Genomic DNA, 13,360 nt, shown 5'->3' with positions numbered 1-13,360 from the left:
AAAAAAAAAGACATGATTTTGGTTTTGTAAGTGCTATTTGTGCGTCTCAATGTTTACCTCACCTCCTAGCTAGCACCCCATGTATTGTAAACCTTCATGTTTACCACCACCTGTATTGTAGGTTTTGATCCCATTCGTTATATCCAAGGCAGCATATCAAACGTTGGTTAACTGCTCCTAACTCTGATAAGAAAAGCCACATTCTCTTGACAGAAGAGATGACAAATGATTGAGATTGAAAGTAGCACACGTGGATACAATCCGTCACAAACCCTTTACCTCAGTGGTTTGAAGAAGTGCATCTTTCTCGTTCATCCGGTCTTCGTAAGCCAGCAGCAGAGGAGATAAATACTTCATGTCCAGCTACAAAACAGGAGAAATGATTCTAATTCAGCAACAACATAATTAACATGGATGCATTCCCATATGAGGCTTACAGGAAAATCCCTTTTTCATCCCACTGGCCACAGTGGGTTGGTAATAGCAGGTACAAATGGGCTTTATTAGCAGGTTTCCACTCATTGTGGACAGATAGTGGACAACCCGTCCATTTAGATTTGGCCATTTGAAGGATGAGACAAACACTCTTCATTGTTTGCATATTTTTTTGGTTAGTTTTGGACCTAATCTTCCACGCTGTTTGACAGGTTCTGTGTCAGCAGACTGAGCACCTGTGTTTTTACATTTGAAATCTTTTTCATAGAGATGGAAAAAGACCGGCCATATTAATCTGCAAATCGATCCCTTTAACTTAACAGGCACCATCTTATATTAACATCCAGTCGAATTTAACAAATGACTCCTCTATTAAAACTGGCCAGCCACATGAAACATATTGATTAGCTAAATTTGACTATACACCGAGCAAAAGGTCAGCCTACTGTCAAGTCGTATTAAAGTAATGTACCGTACAACTAAATATAGATACTGACCAGCCAGGGAGGAGGGGATCCTGTCTTTGGTAGGCCACTGATTTTGGAGCTCTGGATGAGATACAGCAAGAAGGAGAAAGAAAATAAAGTTAGCATCATTTCATCACTGTAACGACGGCAGCTTTATATGTCGTCCTTCACACAGACAAGGTAAATACAAAAGAAATGTGTTGATGGAGGGTTCAAATCTCATGTAGTATGAATGACTACAACACATCTGGAACAATGTTGGTCACAGAAGAATATGATGTTTTACATTTTGCTGATTCTTGTTCGTTTCTATAGCAAAGCAAATGAAATTAGAAATATGGAAGGAGATCGTTTTTAACCAAACTAATGAAACTGATTAAGACCGATCTCTCACTACTGTATGATTCTACTGCAAAGATCCTTTCCCGATATCTTTCTATTGTGCAGCCACACTTCAGCTGTCAATAATGAGGGCTAGCAGAGACATGGAGCTCCAGAGGAAGAAAACTAGTAGTGAGAAGACACAGCATGAGGTAGCCATGATTAAAACCACTGGCTGGCTTTCTTCTGCACTCGGAAACGCACCACGGCAACATGGATAGAGTGGGACGAACAGACAGCAACAAGAAACTCCTTTAGTTCAACAAATCAGCAGGGTTCCGGATTAAAGGTGGATATCGAGCTTAATGGCTCAGTTACGAAGCTTTGAAAATAAAGTGATGTTCTGATAATAGAATCTGTACAAAAGAGTAAATGAGACAATCGGGAGACAGTGATTAAACAAGGAAATGATCATTCCTCCCGTTGGGCAGAGCAGAGGAGGCGAGATAACACATACACCTGTTTTAAATTAAGTCTGGAGACGTAAGCTAGAGTGAGACAAGCTGACTGATAAACGAAAGGTTCTCAGTTCAATTCCCTGACAGGAGGTGAGTTGGTGATGCAAGACTTGCTGTTATTAACTGCATTAGTCATAACATTCTGTGACAGTGAGATCATTCTCAAACACTCCTATTCTTCTGCAAAAATATCATCATGTAGCTTGACATACCTCTTGTTTGGACAACGTTCTGAAACGGCTTTGGTAGTGGCTCAGCTCCACGTTCAGACGATGTACTGTCAGCTTAAGGGCATCATTCTCATCCACCAGCTCCTGAGCATGTTGCCTCAAACTCTGTAACTCCGCCTGGCTGCCTGCAATCACAACATTCTAGGTTATAAATATTTTGGAGACTTTGAATAATGCCGGCGTTCAGGTCGTTCCTCTAATATTGGTTTGACTCTCCATGCGGAGGAAAGCAGACTTCCATCACTAACAGGGGATTAAAAAAATAATACGTAATCAATGCTTCACTTGCAGAATAGCAGTAGAACTCCACTACTTTTTCATGCTTTTTTGAAAATCACTTCCATGTTTCTTTTCATGACTTTCCTCTCCACCTAGTGATTCTCATCTCTTGTCTTGAGCAGTGTGTCAGCATCCGTGGGGCTGCTTTAAATCCTGTCTGTTAGAATGGGTGAGTACTCCTTTCTACCGGCCCCTCTGATGTGTGGGGGGCCTTAAGGGTCCATTCCGGGTTCATTTCTGCATTCAACGTAGATGCTCCCTCTAGAATTTATCTTTAAAAACACACAATATTGCCCATCACTTTTTTACCAATGATACCCAGATATACTTACTGTTAAAACCTGACATTGCCTCTCCTGTAAATTCTTAAATAAGGTACCTGGTCGATGCTAAAACTGAGCTCTCGCATAATTTTTCTCCATCTCAGTGAAGCTAAAACAGAGATTTTGCACCTACCAGCAGTCACTTGATAATACTTAATCTTGTCTTGATTCTATGGCACCCCACTGTAAACCTCATGTAAAGAACCTACGTGTTACTTCTGACTTCTCTTTTAAATCAGACCTGCAGACAAACCAGCTGCTGTCAGAGTTTTACCTGGGGTCAGACTCTTTCTTTCTTTTAAAAGAAAGATCCTCCTCCTACGAGGATCAAAGGAACTACATTAGACTGGTTCAAATCATACTTATCAGATAGATTTCAGTTTGTTCATGTAAACAATGAGTCTTCCAGACAAACAAGAGTTAGTTATGGAGTTCCACAAGGCTCAGTGTTTGGCCCAATACCTTTTACTTTGTACATGCTTCCATTAGGAGATGTCATCAGGAAGCACAGAATCAACTTCCATTGTTATGCAGATGAGACGCAGCTATATCTTTCTATAAAACCAGATGCAACGAATCAGTTAGTAAAACTTGAAGCCTGTCTAAAAGACATAAAGGCCTGGATGACCAAAACGTTCCTTCTTCTAAATTCAGACAAAACAGAAGTTATTCTACTTGGTCCTAAACACCTCAGACACTCTTTCTGTAATCACTTAGTTGGTCTCGATGACATCGTCTCCCAGTTTGTGTTTGAGGGGCAGAAACCCTCTCTAGCTTTAAGGTTAGACTCAAAGCTTTTGTTTTTGATTAAGTTTATAGTTGGGGCTGCTCAGGTGGCCCTGAACCATCCTGCAGTTCTGCTGTTAAGACCGAGGCTGCTGGGGGACCTCGTTATGAACTGAGCTTCTTTCCTCTCACTCTTTCACTCTCTATAACCCATATCTCACCATCATATCTCATTAACTTCATGCTTCTTCTCTCCCATAGCTTTTGCTTATTGTCTGTTGCCTCTCCATTCAGTTCCCTCGCTCACGTAGTTTCTGTTCTTTCTTTTGTAGCTGTCCCGTCATGGAGCTGCACGTCTCTGCTCTGTGATTGTCAGCCCCACCAACAGTTCATGTTTTGGATCTCTATGCTGTCCTTTTATCTCTATGCTCTCCTCTCACCCCAACCGGTCAAGGTAGATGGCTCTGCCCACCCCTGAGCCTGGTTCTGTCTGAGGATTCTTCCTGTTAAAAGGGAGTTTTTCCTTCCCTCTGTTGGAGGTTTTTCTCCCTTAAAGAGGAGTTTTTCCCTCCTAGCTTATGTGGGAACTGTTGAATTGTTGGGTTCTCTGTATAATATTGTAAAGTTCTGCTGTGAGGACTTTAATGTGTTATTTGGTGTTACATTGGCTGACTGTTTAGCACAGGATTCGTTTTTAAAAACTATTGCTTGTGTATGAGTGCTTAAATAAAGCAGCCACAGTGGATGTGTCTGACCTGTTGCACCCTTATACCCCTAGTCACTTGCTTAGGTCATTGGAGCAGCAGCTTGTAGTGCTTCCTAGTTCCACACTGACTCTTAGGACCGACTGGACTTTCTCAGTGGCAGCTCTAAAACTGTGGAACAGCCTCCTGCTTCAGATCAGGTCGTCAACTTCACTACCAGTGTTCAAACCTCCATTCAAGTCATCTATCTCAAGCTCCTTCTATCACTTTTGTAAATAGAGCCATCTGCTGTGACTCACAGCTTAATTTCCCTCATGTACCTCGATTCCTTTTCCTCTGTTACTCCTTCTTCCTATCTGTCCATTTTCTTTCTCCCTGCACTCATCTTCCTCATGTTGTCCCTCTGTGTACCTCCAGTGGCTCCTCCACTCTACCTGCAGAGGACCTCCTGTGTGAGAGGCCTCGGCTGTGACTGATCTCCTGTTCCAGGCGCTGCAGTCTCTCCTCTAGAAGCTTAGTGTTCATCTCCGGATGGCCCCGCACCACCTCCTTCCACGCCTCGCTGTATATCCTGCTGGGCTCTGGAGACGGTTGGGTGAAAAGTTTGGGGCTTTTGGCTTGGCTGGTGTGGTCAGTGGGTGGGACGGGTGGTGTGGCTGAAATTGGAAAGATCAATATTTTTCTGAATAGAATGCTAAAAATGTAATGTATTTGTAAAAAAGTATTGCAATGTAAAGTCATCACTGACTTACTGACTTGGACTGAATCCTAAGTGATTGAAACTAGCAACTGTATTAGGATACATGAGAATATTAAACTAGATTATACAGTAATGACTGAATCAACAAAGGTTATGTCATGAAATGTTGCATGATGTTGATTTTTGTCGCAGTTAGATAGAAAACACTGACACAAATGCAGAAAGCCCAAACCGTAACACAACCCCTGCAAGAACAGAAGTGAAGAAGGAAATAAATAAGCAACAGATGAGAGAGTCTACTGTTTACATGTAAAATTGCTGTGTAGCAGGTAGCATGTTCTAACTGTCTTTAACCAACGCCTTTCTCATTTCAGGTGAGAAATCGTGCAGCCTGAATCTTGGAGAACCAAACGCTTAGTGGCACACAGAGCCACCTAGAAATTATATTGTAAATGACATGTTGCATCTCACCCTGAATGCTGCTAAAGTTGTTGTCATTTGGGGTTTTAAACACATTTATGTAAGCTACAGTAGAAACCCTTGAATGTACACAGAATGTTATACATACCACTCCTGTAGATATAACTGAAGAGGCTAATTGCTAATACTATATATTGCTTATTGACACTATAGATTGGCACAAAAATAGGTGTCAAGAATACCTGAAAAATTAATGCATCTATTATTCTCATTCAAAAATGCTGGCCTGCTGCGGCATCTCAAACAGGCATGGCGACATGACCAGTCTAAAGCAGGATGCAGCAGCACCGACCAGTAAACAGTGGCATGAGGTAACTAATCATATACAGGTAATGACTGATTGTGTAGCATACATTAAATTGTTGATTTAGCCGATATAAAGTAACCCTGTTATGAATCAAAAGCTCCAGCAAGGCTCTACAGATTGCTGGTGTGTAAACAGTTGCTGACAGTTCCTATAGTAAGTGGACTGGTGAGAGCTCGGCCTGAGAGATGTCTTTGAATGGTGGATTACAGGACGAGGAAGAGAGAAGCAAAACGTTCAACACACATAATCATTATTAAAGTATTCAGAAAAAGAAAAAGAAAATAGACATGCTGACACACAGCAGATAACCTTAGTGCTTACACCGACACGGCACGTCTTCTTCCCAATTTTCAGGGCTCCTCCTGACAGATGTTTTCTTCTCTCTGAGTTCAGGAGACTCTGGGAGATCTGAGATGTGAAGCATCGATATGAAAGGATCATCATTTAATAAAATACAATTGCAGAAGAAGTGCTGTGTTCTGGGGCTTTATCAAATAAGCCCATTTTACAAACTCCGCTTACTGTTTGGTAAAAAACTGCATTTCCTCCATAACTTGAAAGTGTTACTTTGCAAAAAAGCCACCCACTCTGTGGTTCAGTGCTTTGTAGTGATTAAGGTAGGAGCATTTTAGGAACACATAAAACCTTTTTAAATTACCAGCTCCAAAAGCCTGAGGTCAGCACTGGTAATAACAGCTGTAATGAGGCTTTCAATGTAGCGCTAATGACACAAGGTTACCTTATGGCTCTTAAGAAACTAATTGCTGGTTGAATGAGTGCCGTATGCTCTTTCTTCAATAAAAAGCAAAGGAGTCCTATGAGGTGTAGCTGAGTCTGTCACATCCTTTGGCTTTTTTCCTCTGTATTTTCATGCCTGTCTTTATATTACTAGTTCTCTGTATAGACAGCTCTACTCCACCAGACAGCTTAAATGGAGGTGTCTGAGAGATCCATATCTTTGTTCTTCTGAATGTAAATGTGCACAAACAAAACACCAACAGATTTATATTTATTTAGCTACATGTTAAGATATTTTTATGAAATACTTGTATATTTGCCACTTCTTCAATGTTTTACTTATAACCAAAAGCATTTCAACTACTCTACTATCAACTACTGGCAGTTATTGTTATCAATCTGCCCCTCAGTGGTTCCAACCATCAACTTTAAAACCTTTAATGCAAATGTTTTATGTAAACTGAGTGGACTCTAAGTATTAAGAAAAGTCATACTCCAGGAAAGGCGGTGTGTATTGACCTCTCATGTGACATCAATATGTATAATTATATTTATAAGAGAACTTTATCTTGAAGCTTTTATACTTTACGAGACATGTGAAGGCTGCAGGTTCCTACAGTCTCTGGATCAACACCAAGATTCCAAGAAAACTACTTGGAAATCTAAATGTTGATTTTGACAACTGAAGTAATTCAATATGTAGGCCACCTCTTAAATAAACAGCATTATAACATAACTTTATCATGGATTACTAGATTACACTATTATATTATTTCTGTTATTTGCTATTTTTGTAGCTGGTAACTACAGTGTTCATATGCTTGTGTACTATATCCACCCATCTGCCATTAGTGTGACTTCAGCACCTGGAGAAGGCCCTCTTCTGCCAGACATCTGAGGTGACTTGGATGCACTGGACTGGAAGACAGACAGGCAAAACAAACAGAGAGGAAGTCAGACAGATAGTGAGGAAGTCGTTTTAAATACATTCCCCAACCCCTGCTGCCTGAAGATCTTCTGTGAAAGACTGTTTCAGACACCAGAATGTATACAAGATTTTTTTTTGTAGATAGTTAAAAGCAACGTGAATGAATTACAGTGGGGAGTTCATTGTAGAGAAGAGTTGCAGCTGAAAGAAAAGAGAAAGAAAGAAAGCAAGGAAAAATACAATGGATGAAATGAGGAAGATCACTCTGTAACAAACTGTTTCACACCACACCTACCATATTAATCCGAATGACAGAGGACCAACCACCACATGATAAGAAAAGATACTATATTCATAAACAAACTTACACCCTCACCCTGAGCGCTCCTACAGATTTCTGTGGGTGTAGCCTCATGTCTCTTATGGACCAACATACGTTGGTCTGTCATTCTGTAAAACTCTACGATACGGGCCACTATCCTGAGTGCTCACCTTACATTATGACACAAGGAGTAGAACCATCATGTCCTATATGGCTCTGAAATGTTGTCAGATAACTTTAACTTGGGACTGTTATGAATAAAGCAGGAGGCAGCTCAATTCTGTAACAGGCTGGAAAGAGAATTGACAGGAGGGAAATGGAGCCCATTGGGACCATTATAGGTTAGCAGTGTACAGAAAAAGAACACAAATAGAACAATATCCCAGGAGGAGGAGGAGAGCAGACTCTTGGGATATAATCACTGAGATACTGAGAAGAAATTAAACAATACTGCAGACCTTGGAATAGGTTTAAGCCTAAGTGGTTAAAGCAAGCCCCTGGGCTAAGAAAAAGTACCCACTACTAATACCCTGTAGCTAGTGGCAACCATAAATCACTATTACAATGGCAGTTTCAAAAGCAGTAGTAGCAGAACTCCATTATGTCGACACCTGAACAGCTGGAGCATCAGAGACAAACACTCCAAAACGATGTAATGAAGCAAAGGGAAAACTTTTGGCATATAAATAAATTAAATACTGTAAGAACACCTGCAATAACACAGAAAAAAAACCTGCTTTGAGTAGTAGACCCACAAAAACAATGAAATAATGAAAAGTTATCTCCATACTATAAACTAGGACCTTAAAAAGTAACTACTGAGCTCAATCAAAACGTGAGTTTTAGTAAAAACCATTCAGATCATAGTCTACATAACAGAACTTAATACGCAAACACACGATATTCATTCAGTGTACAATTGTGCCCCCTAATGGATCAGTCTGGTATCACCACACTTAGCTTTAAAAGAAAAATCAACAGACAAAAAGTATAAAACATATTTAAGAGAGAACAGATACAATCACACATTTTTAAAGCAGCAGTTGTGGCTGGTCATTGGAGGGAAAACACAGGTGAAACTGATACCTTTAACGAGAGCCTTGGAACTGGCTCACCTAAATGTAAAGCATGCCCTTAGGTTATTAATTACACCTGTGCCGTTGTCACGGTAACCTGCCAAAATCTCCAGTCTTCTCCTGTTGACCACTGAGCATCTCCTACAGCCTCTGTCACAATAGAAAACAATGTTTCGTATTAATACGAGCTCTCCCTGCAGTTCCTCACCATAGTTTTTAGTGGCAGGGCATAGACGGGTTCTGTAACTGAACAACTCTCCCATCTGTCCAGAGTTTGGTACACGTGATCCTCCCCGTCCTCTTCGTTCTCCATCTCCACCCCCTCCTCCACCTCGTTCTCCTCCTTCTCCTCCTCTTCCAACTCCTCCTCCGAGTGTTCAGGGGAGGACAGGTGCCGACTCACCAAATCTTCTGACCATCTGTCTCTGAGGAAGGTGGGGATGTTATGCAACAATGGAGGGAGGTTAGCCGTCTCAGCAGAGGCATAATGTAATATAACCTATTTAAGCTTTACGATCAGTATTTTTCCCAGGAGACTTATGCCTTTTCATACCAGGAACAGAGCAGGTTTTACTAATACGATCAGTTATGGCTATTTACCTTATATTTAAGTGTCTCAGTAATGACAGTAAGCTAGCATGCACAGTACAAGGACCTTGAAATGCATGCAGCGAAATGGGTAAATTTGATTATTTACACCTCTTTTCTTCTAGTGGATAATGGCTACTTTTAAATGAACTAAAAACATTTCAAGGATTTTAAGGCTCCTTACAAGATTAAAAGGCTCATTGATGTGCTCAGGTTCAAGGAAAACAAATCAAGAAAAGGGCCTATGTTGGAAATACTGCATATTGAAACCAAAACAAACTTTTTATTCTACTTTTTTGAGGCCATGACCCACATTTTACTAACGGCTCTTTAGTTCTTATAATTCCTCGTGGAGATCATAGAATTTGTACTCTGAGATAGGTCAAAACATGACTCACCTGCTGTTTCTAAAAGGAGCATCATTTTGACCAATTTAACTTTGAGCAATTTAGAAGCAATTTTCCACTCCGACTCTGGTGATGACACAAAGCAAGTGATCACACTGTTGCTTTTGCCACGGGGTGGTTACCTGGTGTAAAGCGCTGTGCTGATATTTGGTTCAGATATGAAGGATCCCGATCGGTCACCCTCAGAGAAAGACCTCAGCCGGGCAGGAGGGATGGCCCACGTCTGTCCAGTGAGCGAAGATGACAAAATGGCTGCTGCTAGGGCTGATCTGTGGATAGAAACACACACTTTGAGGGGCAGCTTGTGTAACAGAATGGCACAAGCTATTCTTATCACAAAAATGTCAAGACAAATTCTGTTATTTTCTTTAGTTTATATTGATGTGACAGTTTTCCCTAAATGCATCTGACAGCGTCATTTTACATCCAGCCTGAGGAAAAGTACGGTTGGTCACACAGTGTCTGGTTTTTAAAGCACAACAATGAACCCAATATACAACAAAGCTGAAGAAAGCTATGCGAGGTGATCATGAGTAGCGATGAGTAAAACATTAATGGCAATTCACCTCTGCAATGGCTTTTAAAGGATGAGACCAGAATTTAACTTTTTCACCACATTTCAATAAGTGATTGTCTGACGTGCTAAACATGAGACGGTGATACTCAGGAAGGTGTGGGGGCTTCTTTTTTTTTAGGGAACACAGAGGCATGCACTTGATCAAATAGGTCAACAATCTGTTAAAAACAATTAGGGGGGAAACGCAGGATCACAGGGAACTGTGAGAAAAACACCAATATGAAAGGATGTTGGAGGTTAATGGTGATGAAGGGAGAGTGCTGGGTACCTGGGTCTGTCAGGGGAGGGATCTGGGCTGCGGGGGTGAGGGGTACGGGGCACAGCTGGTTTGGGAGCAATGGAGGCAGCCGGGATCAAACCATGAGCTATATGTTTCTACACAACACAGAGGAAGGTTAGAGAGACAGGCTTGCATCACAACACCATTTATTTTAGTTTCTTCAAGGTTTCTGGAGGGCTGAAGTGATTTGGTCACAGGACTTGACTAAAAACAAAGTACTTTCACGTGATTTTGGACTATTATTATAACATGTATTTAGAAGTGAACAGAGGCCACAGGGAGAAGGAGAGGAGGTCTAAAGGCACAAGCAACGTCCCGCAACACCCACTGTTCAAACAAAACAAGATAACATGACAACTGAAGTGGCTTCAGATATCTCATGTGCGCTGACGTTAAGTCACCTCCGTTATGTAAGTAGGTCAATGCCAGCGAAATGAAGAAAAACATGGAGCGAGCTAGATACCGGGAAATGATCGTTTCTACTATTAGAGACGTGACACTTACAAACTCCTTGTCTTTGTCCCTCCTGAAGCTGAATTTTAACATCATGGAAAATGTTTTCGACCCTTTGGTTCAAGTCGCTGACCGAGTGAGCTTTTAGTTGTTTCAGGTTAGACAAACGGCTCGACTCTCTCACCGAGCATCGTTTCAGCTAGACAGCATTAGAAATATTAACTTGTTCTCATAAACTTCAACAAAAACAAAAAACAACGTATCTACGCAGTAAAACACAACAAAAAGAGCAAGCTGACAACATTCAACAGGCTGGCTGAGAGCAGATTTCTCGGATGTGGACGCTTCACCGTTGAAAGGACCTCGCAATGCGTGTAATGCTGATTGGCTTCTCTTCTCAAATCTAGCCAATCAGAGACTGGTTTGATTCACTTAGCAACGACGTCCCTACCAACCGTTACCACATCCTTAGTTACCAACCACCGTCCTGGCCAGCAGGGGGCGATGTCGGTCTGTTTAATAAAAGAACATTGACCGTCAGTAACAAACTTATTTTCTGTTTTTATATTTTATTATATTTTTAACTATTAATAATTTGTGATGGATCGAATTAAGATTTTCTTAACATAAACAGAATGGGAAAACGCATTTTGTCCTTATCTGGATTTTATGTCCAGCTGTACTGTGCTGGGTGGTTATAATGACATCATATATTATAATGCAGTATGTTCAGGGCAAAGCAATAAAAATGCAAAATAAAAAATACAGGTCGTAACAAATATTAAATATTAAAAATGGTGTTGTTTAAATGCACATTATATACAACTAAAAATAGAATAATATTAAATTAAACTAAACAACAGTCTAAATAGCCTAAAACTTGAATACGGAGGAGATTTTGACCTTTACATGGTTATGTTGCAAAGTTCAATGCTATTAGAATCGCAGTAGCTCTCACACAACAAGGTAACAAGGCTACACCAAACATAACATTACTTGTGAATAAAAACCCACACAGATCAGCATAGACTACGAATGGTCTGAGAGAAGAAAGGCCCAACTTTAATCACAAGGTGTTTCTTTTCAGTTTCTGTGATGACGGATTAGGAATTCATGTGATCCCAGGCCAGACTCACAACAGCTAAAAACATGAGTGTTGACTTGGTGCGTGTTGGCTCACTGAGGACTGTGGTCAAACTTCATTCCAGACATTCCCGACCTGCCAGGTACTTTGAACCACACAGATACACAAATCCTCATCTGTAATAAAAAAAAATAAATTAAAAAAAAAAAAGAAGAAAGTCTCTTGAGTCTCTTTTATTGAGATTTGAGTTTACACATGACAGAAAGAACAACACAGCTATGAAGCACAAAGTACAGAAAAAGGAGCAAAGGCAACCTGAAAGCTTCAGAGCAGGTATGAAACCCTCTGCATACATACATTTACACCAAGGCATTCAGGATCCCTAGGCACTGTGACATGCACACAAACATGTGTTCAGTTACTATCCTTTGAGTAGCTACACAAGCTTCTGTTAGTACAATATGAAGCAATCACTGCACAGTCTCGTTATATACTTATTGGGACATTTTCCTTCATGATTTAGCATAAATGGCAAGTAACACACCGTATTAGGTCAACATAGCAGTAAAGAGTGTTATATCTTCTCAGTGTTACCGTTTAAAAACATTTAAAACATCTTGACATGGACAAAATGTAGCAGTATATGAGCTCACCAAAGGATGAAGCGAGGCTAGTAAAATACATTCCTCCAAGAAAACCAACGTGCAAAAATTCACAACTTGACCGTTCACAAACTAGACCTATAACCTACAACTTACAAGTAAATATATATCTTTTTGTGTTTTTTATTACATAAATAATTTGATTATCAAATGTGTAAAAGAATCTACTTTGTAGATAAACAGATAGGCCAACACTGCAGAGTGTCAGTAAAATGTGGGATGAAACTAGGATTAAGACAAAGAGTAGAAACCTGACTGTGGGCATTGTTGGGTGACCGGCTGTCCAGGTACGATGCAGATACGTCACCAGTCTTCCCACATTCTTCCCTTCTAGAGACAAAATAACATTTAACTACATCAACATTCACATTAATAGAGACGCACAGCTCATAACTGTTCTTATAAATGGACAAATGGGCCAGATGTGGGTCAGATCAATCAGAATGGTAAATGATGCATCCAAACATATGAGGGACATGGACGCTGTGGCATAACTGGAACATGAAGCCAACCTAAAACATCAATATTTCCATTCACACAGTGTCCTGGGCATGCCACTCTGCAGAAACAATAATCCTCAAAGGCTGTCTCACAAATACAAAATGACAGTAATACATAACCACGGTACATGTATGATCTTTTAGCAGCTTATACAACGTTGCATTCATCAACTCTCCCCAGACAAAAAACAAACAAACTCCAATGCACAATTTGTTTTCCCTCATTCACCTTGTGGCAAACACTGCAACAAGTTT

At 40.5% G+C, this 13,360-nt stretch overlaps 1 protein-coding gene across 2 annotated transcripts in view; it reads right to left on the bottom strand.

Moving 5' to 3' along the window:
- cep89 (centrosomal protein 89) overlaps window positions 1-11,179 on the bottom strand; it is a 62,664-nt gene extending 51,485 nt beyond the window's left edge. For both annotated transcript variants that reach the window (XM_069174316.1, XM_069174317.1), the window contains exons 1-10: window positions 10,911-11,179; window positions 10,395-10,501; window positions 9,672-9,818; window positions 8,763-8,979; window positions 7,095-7,146; window positions 5,812-5,898; window positions 4,438-4,659; window positions 1,954-2,096; window positions 933-983; window positions 280-363 (exon numbers count right to left, since the gene is read on the bottom strand). In XM_069174316.1, the coding sequence (XP_069030417.1) occupies window positions 280-363; window positions 933-983; window positions 1,954-2,096; window positions 4,438-4,659; window positions 5,812-5,898; window positions 7,095-7,146; window positions 8,763-8,979; window positions 9,672-9,818; window positions 10,395-10,501; window positions 10,911-10,955 (1,155 nt within the window). In that variant the 5' untranslated portion in view covers window positions 10,956-11,179. The remainder of the gene's footprint in view (window positions 1-279; window positions 364-932; window positions 984-1,953; window positions 2,097-4,437; window positions 4,660-5,811; window positions 5,899-7,094; window positions 7,147-8,762; window positions 8,980-9,671; window positions 9,819-10,394; window positions 10,502-10,910) is intronic.
- Window positions 11,180-13,360: the final 2,181 nt, after the last annotated feature.

This window comes from Embiotoca jacksoni, unplaced genomic scaffold (genome assembly GCF_022577435.1).
Source record: "Embiotoca jacksoni isolate LCO1_2020_lvr unplaced genomic scaffold, fEmbJac1.0.p SCAF_6, whole genome shotgun sequence".
Taxonomy (NCBI): Eukaryota; Metazoa; Chordata; class Actinopteri; family Embiotocidae; genus Embiotoca; species Embiotoca jacksoni.
This window is presented reverse-complemented; position numbering and strand designations above follow the sequence as displayed.